Here is a 12,268-nt window from a genome sequence, read left to right as displayed (position 1 = left end):
TTAAAGACACAAGTCAGGGGTCCAATGTGGAGGCTGGCAATCTATATCTCTATATCTCTGCTTAAATAAAAGGTTCTTACGAAGTTATACCTATCAACCATCAAAGCATATTCATCCTGGTTCCAATACTCTGCTTATTTTAATAAACACCTAAGTCCATCCCAAAGCAAAAATAAAGCAAGAAACAACAAAACTTATATTGTCAACCTTAGCCTTATTGAAAAGGGTTCCACAACCCCAAACACTTCTATCCAGTGACTTAATTCACATCCTGCCGCTTGAGGAAGATACTCATACAAATAATAATATTTGGAATATTTCTGCTCAGGCACTGAATACAAAGAGGAGCGACAAAAGGGAAGCTGCGTTTGAAGAGAAGCCTTAGCAATTGGGGAGTTCCACCCTTGAATACATTTTACTCTCTCTTCAGTCAATCAACACTGTATTTATACAATAGTGGTACAGTCTCTTTATCTAGTAGTTACCCACTTTAGAATAGACCCATGGCTGGAGAGTGACCATTTTCCACAGTCAACATTGTTGGTGCTCTGCCCCATGCGGTATGATAAATCAAATGATACCCTAGCTCAATCCACATAGCTAACTATGAAATAATCAAATGGCCTTATTTAGGGTAGTTTATCTTTGATTTCTTACTGGGATGCTCTGTACTTTCTACTGACTTCAACTGCACTCCCCTTTCTGTGTGTTTTTATAGGATGCTAACATTTACTTTCATTCTTCTCATCTTTGTATAATTTGGCTAAAATGTGCGGATAACCCAGGGTTTAGGAAGGTGAGGTACACTGTATTTTGGTCAGTTAGTAAAGTGTTTTTATGATCCATTGTATGTCCTCAGTCGATTGCAATTATTGTTTTTAATAAATTGTTCTGTTTATACATACTTTTTTTCCTCACAAATTCCTCATCTTTTAAAAGACACCTAAAGTGGCATAATGAAATAGATTGTTGGTCAGAAGAAACCAACAGAAGAACAAGTCACTTATCTTTGGCAATGCTCTTTCTTGTCCATACTTAATCTAGCAGATTCCTCATGTTTAGAATATCCCCAGGCACCAGACTGGATGTGGAAGCTTCCATATCAGTGCTACCATGCGCTGCTAGGTGGCCCTGTGCAGCTCCGCGTTGACTTCTTTCCACCATGAGAGTAATCAAGTGGATGCGCAGATAAGTACCACCACTGAGCGCTGATATAAGTTTTTTCTTGACTCCTTCCACTCCCTCAGATGAGGGGCACAAAATATTTGGCAGTAGCACTTTAACAATCCCGAATTTGGGACCTTTTTAGATGGTAAAAGGAGAACGCTCGGCAGAATGGGAAGGTGGAAGGGCAGTGAGGAACCTGTGTTTAGATAGAGTATCCATCCACCAGAAAGAGAGTTGCCAAAGGTAAGTAACTTGTTCTTCTGATAGATACTTCTAACTGCAGATTCCTCACATTTAGAAAAGATACCAAAGTAGTACCTCATCAAGGTGGAGGGCTTATGGACCGGCTCAAGAGCAATACGTCAGCTGGACTGAGCAGGCAAAATGGCCTTCTTGTCAGACCTGGTTGTCATGGCAGTACTGGTTTGTGAACTTGTTCAATGACACCCATGTTGCAGCCTAGCAGATGCTTTGCAGATCTTAATGGAGAGGACTATTATCCTTGACAAAGTCCTTTTCGACCCGCCTTACCTTTTTTTGCCACATACAACTCCACAAAAATCCTAGTATCCACCCAATGGTCCTTGATGCGATATATGTAAAAGCTTAAAGTTCTTTTGTGGTCCAGTCAATTGAGTCTGTCCTCTTCTTTAGAAGTGTTAGGCAGGGCTGATGCTGGGCGAAGCTTTTTTGAGGGGTGAGGTGGAGCAAAGAAATTTGGCAGAGTGATGGATTGCCCAACATGAAAACACTTTAGACAAAAAGGCTGCCCTGGTTCTCAACACCACCTTGTCTGGGGAAAAGTTGATATGGGGTGGACAAACCAAGAGAGCTATGAGCTTAATCCCACGACATACTGGAGTGATTGCAATGTGGAAGATGGTTTTGAGAGTCAGAAGACGCAATGAGCAGCAGTGCACAGGCTCGTGGGGAACCCATAAGTAACATGAGGACTATAATTAGGATTACTGTGGCATCATATACGATTTGGATGGGAGTTTGTGCATCAAACCTTAAATAACATGCACCACAACAAGTGAATTAAACACGGATGGATGGTCTGGTAAATGCAAAAAATCTGAAAAGGTAGACAAACCCTTAACGGTTCTGACTGCAACCCTTGCTGGGCCAAAGAAAAAACAAACAATAAGACATTCAACAGCTTGGTTTGTAATGGGTCTGTGTAGCGGGCTCCACTCTTGGCACAGTTTGTTCCAATGCCTGATGTATGTGAATGGACTTTGTGGTAGAATGTGAGCGTTGGTCGTACTTGATTTTCTGCAGAACTTGGGCAGGAGAGGCAGAGGAGGAAAGGCATAAAGGTTTCATTTTAGCTGGAATGCATTTCGCAGAGGAAAGCCTTCTTGGAAACTCCTGCATGTAAAAAATATGAACACCTCATATTCTCAACAGTGGCAAAAAGATCTAGCCTGGGTTCTTCATGCTGTAGGAAGATGACCTATGCCATCTCAGGGTGTGAGTGCCATTCGTGAACTGCCATGCGCCAGCGGTTGAGGTTGTCTGTCCTAGCTTTAAAGATCCTGCCAGGTGGTACACAATCCGTGAAGTGTCCTGATGTTTCAGCCAACTCCAAAGGAGTAGAGCCCAGAACCCCACTCCGTCTTAATGGTTGCAGTACCACTTGGTGGTGGTGTTGTACGTGGGAACCTGTACTAGCCTCGGCTTGATGGACGGTAGGAAGACTAGAGTCCTTTCAAGGTCCACCTCTTCCACATGACCTCCCCAACCCAAGAGTAAGACATCTGTCACGTTTGTCACTTCTGGGTGAGGGTACCAAGAGGAGTCTGCAGCTGGTCCACTTGTCAAGCAGGCACCACTGCAAAACATCTGCAGTCTCTCTGAAACCTGGATAGAAACCAACATGTTTCGTTAGTGTTGGACCCACTGAGACAGGCTTCAGATTCCACTACAGAGGCCAGTGATATGCAACCTGGCATTGTTGATGAGCAGGCTATAGAAGGCCAAAAGGCCAAGGACAACCAGAATGATGCTCACCGAGACCAAGGACTGAGGCTGAAACATCAATATCATAATTCCGCTGAATGATGTGAAAGACCCATCTTTTGAATGTGCTTTTGGGTGCTTACCACCCCTTGAGGAAATGTCTGATTCTGTCTCCCTTAAGAGGGTTGTATGTCACTAAGGGTGAACTAAAGCAGTTTGCATGCTCAGTCGCAGGAGAGGGGGGATTGGGAAGACCTGTGCTCTGGGGACCTGCATGTTGCCTGATCCCCATCTAAAAAAGACAGGAGAATAGAGCCCAAAGAACGTCCATTGCCCCATCTCGCCATGAAGATTTCCAGGGCAGAACCAGCCTTTTCACCAGATATGCAAGTGCCAACAAAACGCATATCCATAACGGCTGCCAGGACATCTCAAGAGAAATCAGTAGACTTTATTCATGTATGGCAAGACGGAACCACACTGGTGCCAACTGTTCTTCCTAACAATCGGTGGTGTCTAGATCAGAAAGAATTACATATTTGGCTGCATCCTGAATGGTTTAAGCAAGGGAGGCCCAAAACACCTCAATGACTGCGACCTTCCATGTCCAAGAGGATGTGGGTATAACACCGGACTAGGCACCGGACAGTGACCGGCCTTAAGGCCAAGCTGGCTGATGAGAGCAGCCATTTCCAGAATGCCTTGATTCTCTGCCTGGGGGTTGTGAGCAAAGAACTAGGGTTCACCTTGCTGGCACAAGCCTGCAACACCACACTCTATGGAGCAGGGCGTTGAGTCAAAAAGTCAGAATTCACCAATGGGCAACAACAGGGCTTAGAACAAGTGTTTATTGATGTATCAGTAAGGACTTCATTAAACACCTTTCCAGAAGACTTTGCCTGTGAAGAGGATCTGTTTATGTCCAAAGCCGCATCGAAAGCAGGAACAAGTCTGTGCAAGGACTTCAAATAGAAGCAGGACTTGCATGGTTTCTTCTGATGACGGTCCTGGATTGCCTTTGGGTTCATGAAAGCGCATTCCTCACACAATTTGGAGCTAAATTTCGAGCCCAAACACAGAAGACATACTTGGTGCAGGTGATATTAGCTTTTGGTGTTTACAACAAAGTTTGAATCCTGTAGTTTTGAAGAGGACTTTGTTAATTTCCACATTTGTGAGAAAAAAACTTGTCAATCCGATGAAAAATGGGGAGAAGAGCTATAGATCAATGTTTGATGCCACGGAAAGAAAGGAACTAAAGTCAGAGTACAGGGATGGTGCTTATATGCAGCTCCATTATATTACTTCCAGCATGTTGGCAGTGAATCTAAAAGATGTTAAGAGGTTTGTCGTAGTCTGGAGGTCGGTGATGACTGCCCACGGCAAGCTCGCCTTCAGCAGTCTCTTGTCGAGATAGGGGCTGACGAGAACTCCTGACCTCCAAAGGTGTGCTGCACCAACACCATTATTTCCGTGATTACCCGAAGGTCACTGGTGAGGCCAGTGGGGAGCACGTTGAACTGAAATTGCTCCTACCCACACTGTGCCAGCGAATTTGTGGAAATAAGCATTCTGCAGGTCCCACACTACCATCCAGTCTGCAGGGTCGAGGGCAAACAGGACTTGGACTAGAGAGCATCTTGAATGTGCCATTCCACAGGAAGGCTTTGAGAAGACGAAGATCTAAAATAGGACGACAGCCTCCATCATTCTTCAGTGCAAGAAAATATTGGTCCTAACACCCAGTTCCTACTTACAAGGTAAGAACCCTAACTCTGGTCACTTTGCTGAAAAGGGCCAGCACGTTTTGCTGCCAGAGGGGGGTGGGAGTGCAAAGAAAGGGAAGGGCATAACCGTGCTGGAAAATGGCATGACCCACAGTGATGGCTTGCTATCCTGGGAGAAAATGTGGAATCCTAACCCAACCAGGGTGGGTGTGTGCTTTCAAGGGCACAAAGGTTTTGTAGCTGCTGCAGCTAAGAAACAGGAGCTGCTTGCTGCCCCTGACTATTTCCATGGAGTATGAGGGCTTCCTAGCCCAGGTTGGTGCTACTAAGATGAGGATCATGGACACCTTACCCATCCTCACCATCTATGGGATGAGGGGGAGAAGTGGGAAGCACAGGCATATATCCCTGACCAAATCATACATGGTGCATTGCCCATGGACTGCGGGTAAGGGTACCTTGAAGCAAAGCTTGGGCATTTTGCTGTTGAAGAGGCGGTGAACAGGTTGATATTTGGAGTGCTCCACCAATGGAAACACTAGTGCAGGATTTGTGGGTGGAGTTCCCACTTGTTGGCTTGTTGGTTCCTCCAGTTAGGCAAGTCTGTAAAGTTGCTGCCCACCCCTGGTAAGGACTGCACAAATCGGTGGATCTTGCTGCATAGGGCCCAAAGCCAGATGATCTAAGCAAGTGCAGACAGTTGTGGGTAGTGGGCACTGACCGCTTCCGAATGTAATACTTGGCCATCATGCTGTGTGTCTTTATGAGTACTGTTTTCTGCAGATGAGCTTGAGGAAAACATAGAGGGCTAAATGGACTTGCAGGAGTTCCAAGTAGTTGATGTGACGGCTCTAGTAGTAAGGGGACCAGTTGCCTTGGGTAGTCATATGGCTGAAATGCGCTTCCCAGCCCATGAGTGAGATGCTGGTGGTAATAATCAACTGCGGAAGACGGTCGAGGAAAGGCCTTCCAAGCAACAGGTTGTTGCTGTTCCACCATTGCAGAAAGCATGGAGTATGGGCCTTTACCAACACCAGTTTTTCCCAGTAACAGTCAGTTTCAGAGGCAGGTACATGTGAAGTCTGGCTTACAGAACTACCGTGTTACATGAAGCCCTCACCGACAATTGTTTCATTACAGTCCTTAAAGTAAGAATGCATCAGCTGTTGGAATGACATTTACCTCAGTTTACTGGAGTATTCTTTGACAGAATTTAGGATAAAGCTTTGAAAGTGCTGGATGTGCTGGGGATATAGGGTAGGTTTGACTTTTTGATATTGATGGCGAATCCTAGACTGATGAGTAGGGACACTCTTGCATGAGTGTGTGATACGCACTGCTGCCAGCTGATGCTTCCGATCAGCCAGTTGTTTAAGTATGGAAAGATGTGAATGTGGTTTCTGTGCACAGGCATGTGTACCACCTCTAGGCACTTTGTAAACATCCTGATAGTTGTAGCGACTTTAAAGTGCAGCACTTTTAACTGGAAGTGTTGTCCACTTACCACAAAGCAGAGATATTAGTGGTGGGCCGGATGGATGGGAATAAAGACGAAGAAGTCTTTAAAAGCCAGCGCCATCATGAAGTCCCCTTGTCGGAGGCAGCAGGATGACGTCCTAGAGGGTGACCATGTGGAAGTACTCCGACAGGATGTAATGGTTCATTGACTTGAGGGCTAAGATCACCTATAGGAAACCATCCTTTTTTAGTTAGAAAGTACAGAGAGTAAACTCCTTAGAGCAGTGGTCTTCAAACTTTTTAATGCCGCACCCCTTCAGTTGAAAAATAAAAATCATTGGGCACCCCTTCAGAATTTTTCACAATTATTTCAGAAAGATGGCAATGTTTAAATAGGTCTAAACCTATTTAAACATCGCAGTTAAGTACTGTTACCTTTTTAAAACTGCAATAACATGCTTCTGCTTAAAACAAAGGCATGTTATCTGTATAATATTTCTTTTTGCCAGAGTTTGGCGCCCCCCCTGGGATCACTTGAGGCCCCCCAAGGGGGGCCCGCCGCCCAGTTTGAAGACCTCTGCCTTAGAGGCACCAGCTTTGTGTTGCTCTTCACAAGGAGTGCTTAACATTCTAGAAAACAGTGGTGGTCTTGGCTGAAGATGTAGTGTTTGGGCGAGAAATGGGGCAGTATGGTGTGGAACTGGATGCAGTGATCCTGCCTTACCACATCAGCACCCACTGATTGGAGGTGATCTCCTCTCAAAGGGGGAGGAAATCCCTTAGTCTTCCTTCGACAGGTTTTATGTGATCAGCATGGACCAATAGCAAGTCATTATATGGAGGTGGAGCTGTGTCCATCTTTGCCCAGAATGTTGCCTCTGGTGCACACCTTGCTTATTTGGGAGTCCTGAAAGGACTGCTGGGATGCTGGTTGCCCTGGGCCTGCCTGGGTGGGTGGAGTGGTCTTGGCTCTGACTCTGGGCTGATGTTTTCAAAAAGTGGGCTTTTGGGGAGGTGGCTTGGAGGGTACCTATGGACTGAGCTATCTCTCTGTCTTTTTTTAATTTTTCCAACATCTCATCGATTTGAGGGCGGAAGAGATGCTCCCCACCAAATGGAAGAATTATGAGGTGCTGCTACACCTTGGGACTGAACCCTGAAATGTGGAGCCATGCATGGCTCTGTAAGAGGATGCCCGTTTTGATGCCATGGGAATCAGTATCTGCTGCTTCTAGAAGAAAGCGGACCTTAGAATCCGAAGTGACCTTCCCTTCGTTAACAGGCTCTTGTCCTCTCTATGGGTTTCTGGGAGGTGCTTTAACATCTTCCAGGTATTTTAACAAGATACAAAGTCCACAAAGTTGGTTATAAGCCATGGGATTTCAGGCCCCCACCACCATGTACTTTGCCACAGCATGAATGTTTCCCTTGTCTGAGAGTGGGTGTTACCTGTTGCTTGTGCTCCCGCCCATCTCCACGCCGTGAGCAATACTATGGTGTCTGGTGGTCCTGGATGTAAAGCGGGTCAGTGGGTGTGGCCTTAAACCTCTTCTCCACCCTTGGGATTTCATCTTCTGCCTTTACCGGCTCTTGTAAGGTATTTCGGGCCGTCTTCCAAAAGTCATTCAGCATAAGAAGATACGTTATTATCCTTTCACTATTAGAAGGGGTTTGTATAAGGAAATAATCCTCACCCTATAGGACATGCATGACCACTTTCTAGTGCTAAGCAGCCCTCTGACTAACTATGTGATAGGTGGTAGTGTCATCAGGAGGTGATGCCTTGGGAGGGTAGGGCTTTAAATCTTGGTCATCTGAAGGGTCGACCATGTAGTCCTTTCAGGAGTTTTCCTCCTCTCTGGGCGTTACGTGCTTGTCATGAGGGTCTAGTGGCTGAGGGGTCAGCCTGGGTCCAAAAATGTATAGACTGACCTCTTGAGGGAGTCCGAAGATGGTGGCCACGGAGGTGTGCAAGATTGTGGAGGTGCGGAGGAAAGTTGTTTGGAATAGGAGGTAAGGGTAAGGGTTGTGGGCTTTTACCTCTGTCCATAAGATTCTTGGAGATGGGAGGCTTGGGTGTCTCGAAAGCCAGCTCCTCTTTATATGTGGCCTGCACTTCTTAAAGATGTGTGAAAGTTTAAGTAATGGCTTTCTTAGAGACACTTTGATGAGGATTTTGCCAGTGTGTAAATAGAGTTCTCTGCTTGGTGTTGAGGGCCTGTAGCAGCTGCAAAAATATGGGGGACCTCGGCAGTGTTCAACCTCAACATCAAATCAGCTTTCAGCCTTGGTCTGGGAGTCAGTTTTGGCAGGGCTTTGGGCATCGACTTCGGCTTTGAAGGAGGAAGCATGTTACCTTGGGGTGGAGCTCGAGTTGAAGGAAGACATGGCTTGACGCCTTTGGGCGGAGGCTAGCTGGGCCTTAAAGGCTGTTCTTGCGGTTGACTGGAATCCAGTGGCAAAGCTGGACTTGGAAGATTTTGCTTCTTGAGATTTGGCTCAGGGCTTCATGCCCAACTTGTGGAATTGGTGTTCTGCTTCAGCATACATCTTTGATCAAGGCTTTGTTAACTGACCCTTGAGCTCTGGCGCTGGAACTAAGGCCCTTGACGTGGTTCTGCTCTGTGAACCAGGATCCAAAGTCAGAGGTGTGACTTCCTTGTACTCCTCTTTGGAAGTGTTACATGAGTAGATCTTGGGGCTGGGCTGCCCATGGCGCAGTTGGTCGTGAACAACCACAAGACACATGGAATTGGCTTCTCGCAGGGACGTGGATACAACTCCACAATGTGCACCACAGGGGGGGTGGCTTTGCATACAGTAAAAAAATCTTACATTATCTTAAACAAAAACCCCTAGAAAATCACTGAAAAAAACAAAGGTTAAAATGATGTTACAGCTAGGAATTGTAGTTACATCTCACTTGACATAAAAAACCTAGAAATTCACTGAAAAAAATCAAAGGTTAAAGTAACGTTATAATCAGGTGAAAATTTCAATAAGTGTAACATTTTAAAAGTACAAAACCACCGCAAGTCACCAGTTACAGCTATCTCAAGTAACTATAACTCGTGACCTAAGGTAACTATAACTCATGGCCTTGCCATGCGTTGCTAATTACTCCACATCACTCATGACATCATGAGAAAACTGCACATGGTGAGTGACAATCACTACTCATGCATAACATCCTAGCCTGCTGTATGATTAGGTGCATTCACTGTTGTGTCTCCATAGCAAGACCAATAGCACCAATGTATGAGCATGTAAAATCTGTAGGTCTCCTATCATATAGTGTGAGGTTTATTTATTTATTTTTTTCTACCCTGGCTTTTCCAAGAAGATTGCCAATCATAAAATATGCCAGATTTGCCACACAATCATAAAATATACCACATTTGCCACAGAGTTCAACAGCATGGGATAGGACGGGAAACAAGATGGAAATATAATGTAAATGGAAAGAACAATGATAGTCCTTGCAAAATTACATTTTCTGAATTGCTAGTATTGACTATGACTTTTTACGCATTTTTGGTGAGACTGTCCTGTAAAATTCACAGTTTTCCCACTATCTTGAGATAGATAAACCCTCAACACCCTTGGGAGGGTCTGCCTTGTTTGGCACACCATGAAGATATTAGATTATTTAATGAGTGGCAATTCAGAACTTGTGGTTTTTTAGTATGTCAGTAGGAAAATAGTGCTTTAAAAGCCCTACTTGACCCAATGTTAAAAAAGAGAGCAAATAGAACAAGCCAGAATTACCTTTAGTGTAATTCAGGGGCTCATGCATAAGTCCCTCTCTTACAAATATCACCAACTGCCAATGTCTTTCAGTGGCAGATTGACACAGAGCCTGCTGTTGAGTTTTGTGGTCTGAAATACAACACGGTACTAGAGAGCTACATGCGGCATTTTTAGATCCCCCTCTCTACCAGAGTGTTTTGCACCAGAGCTCAGAACAACAGAAGCTGCACACGTGTTCTTGTGTCATTTGTGAGTCTGGAGCATTCATACACAAGCGGTGCTGCACTTTCAGACCCTTAAGTGATAGGAAAAGTTGCCTGTGGGGCCCAAATAACCTGATGAGTAAGACACCCCTGCATCTTACTATAACATGAAATAATGCTGAAAGTACAACTCTCTAAATAAATGTCTCTATATACTCTGCTCACTGCAAGTTCTTGATGTCTATGATAACAAATCATGCTTCCAGTTATATGCATTGAAAGACATTCAGTAACTCTATACACTTTGTGGAACAGCATCTGACAAAGAACAATGTCCTCATCTGCTTGGGCAAGTAGGTGTTGTAATACATACCTTCATGCATGCTGTTTTGCAAATGATTGACAATAGCTGCTAATATAGTTGAGAGGCTCATCACCTGTGAACATTGAGCGAGTCCCAAGGAAAACAGCTCATTCCAGCAGGCACGAACAAGACTTGTATTGCAATCCTGACTGCAAAGAAACAGAATCATAAAGAGTAATTGCAGAGTCTTGGCCTTAATGTACTCAATAAAAGAATGACTATGATGACCTTTTAAACACATGAGAAAAAAGAATCTGTTTGGAGCAAGGTGCTTAAGGTTGATAAAACCACTTAGCAACCTACACTGTTATATACAGGGACGTTAGTCTCATGTCTTGTGTCCATGTCTTGAAGCGCCACTTTACAAACTGCTTGGACGAGGATGTGCTGTGAGTTCTCAGTGTGAGTATTCTGTAAGTTAGTAGAAGGACTGTCGTCTGTGCTTCTTCGATGGTGTTCCATCTGCTGCTTGTTTACTTACATTTGTAACCTTAGGCTAAGGGTAACTCATGCAAAGATGACAATGAAGAGACTCAGTAAGTATGAGGTCCATTGCTACATGCGATCTTTGAAGAAACATTACCAAGATGTTATGGTTTAGTACAGCTAAAGGAAAACCAGATATATTGTATTAAACTTTCTGACAGTTGACATAATTGAGACAATTTATCAGCAACTTCAGAAAGGCAGCACTTTGAGAAGAAATTGTGCATTTTACGCTAATGGAAAATATTACCCAGTAAGCATCTGTTAGTAGCATGTAGTGCTGTAGATTCACATGCTGTGCATAATCCTACCACATAGTGTTGGGCCCGAGGTACTGTGACTCCTTGCTGATAGTGCGCATGCTCACCGGCTTCACTCTTAGATTGTTTTCCTGCACGGTGGGCAAGAATGGAAAAGCGAGGCATTGTATACAGAGATGTCCATGCAAAGAAAGAGGAAAGTGAGATAGAAAGATGATTGCAATAGCTACAGGTGTCCGCGGAGGAGGGTGGGCGCCTGTAAATCCACAGGACTACATGCCATGAACAAATGCTTACTGGGTAAATAACATTTTCCGTTCGAGGCATTGTGGCTGTAGATACACATGCTGGGCATAGACTGTAAAGCAATCCTACTAGAAAAGAGGTGGCTAGCATGTGGATGTCAGATATAGGAATGTTATCCAGGAAGGCCATAGAGGCTCCTTTTTTCTGAGTGGAGTGGGATGTAGGAGGAAAGGGCAAGATCCTTTTATCTTTAGCATAGCATGTCTGGATGCATTTTACAATCCATCTTGCAATGTCTGATTTAGATAGGTCCTTCCCTTTGCCGGGTTTGGAGAATGCAACAAAGAGCTGTTGCATTTTCCTAAAGGGTTTAGATTTGTCACTATAGAACATGAGGGCTCATTTAACATCTAAGGTATGAAGAGACCATTTCGCAACTGAGTCAGGTTGAGGAAAAACAACAGGAAGTTCAGTGGATTGATTGAGGTGGAACTGTGAGACGACCTTTGAGAGAAATCTGGGGTTAGTGCGGAGGACCACCCTATCTCTGTGTATGTGGAAGACAGATTCTTCCAAGGTTAGTGCCTAAAGTTCACTGACAGGCCAGAGTGATAGCGACCAGAAATGCTACCTTCCAAGAAA

The 12,268-nt window shown here is 44.6% G+C and overlaps 1 protein-coding gene across 1 annotated transcript in view; it reads right to left on the bottom strand.

Moving 5' to 3' along the window:
• The window catches only part of NR2C2 (nuclear receptor subfamily 2 group C member 2), a 418,562-nt gene that overhangs the window by 97,558 nt on the left and 308,736 nt on the right, over window positions 1–12,268 (bottom strand). The window contains exon 11 of the mRNA XM_069206302.1: window positions 10,644–10,783. Within this exon, the coding sequence (XP_069062403.1) occupies window positions 10,644–10,783 (140 nt within the window). The remainder of the gene's footprint in view (window positions 1–10,643; window positions 10,784–12,268) is intronic.

This window comes from Pleurodeles waltl, chromosome 9 (genome assembly GCF_031143425.1).
Source record: "Pleurodeles waltl isolate 20211129_DDA chromosome 9, aPleWal1.hap1.20221129, whole genome shotgun sequence".
NCBI classification, from domain to species: Eukaryota; Metazoa; Chordata; class Amphibia; order Caudata; family Salamandridae; genus Pleurodeles; species Pleurodeles waltl.
This window is presented reverse-complemented; position numbering and strand designations above follow the sequence as displayed.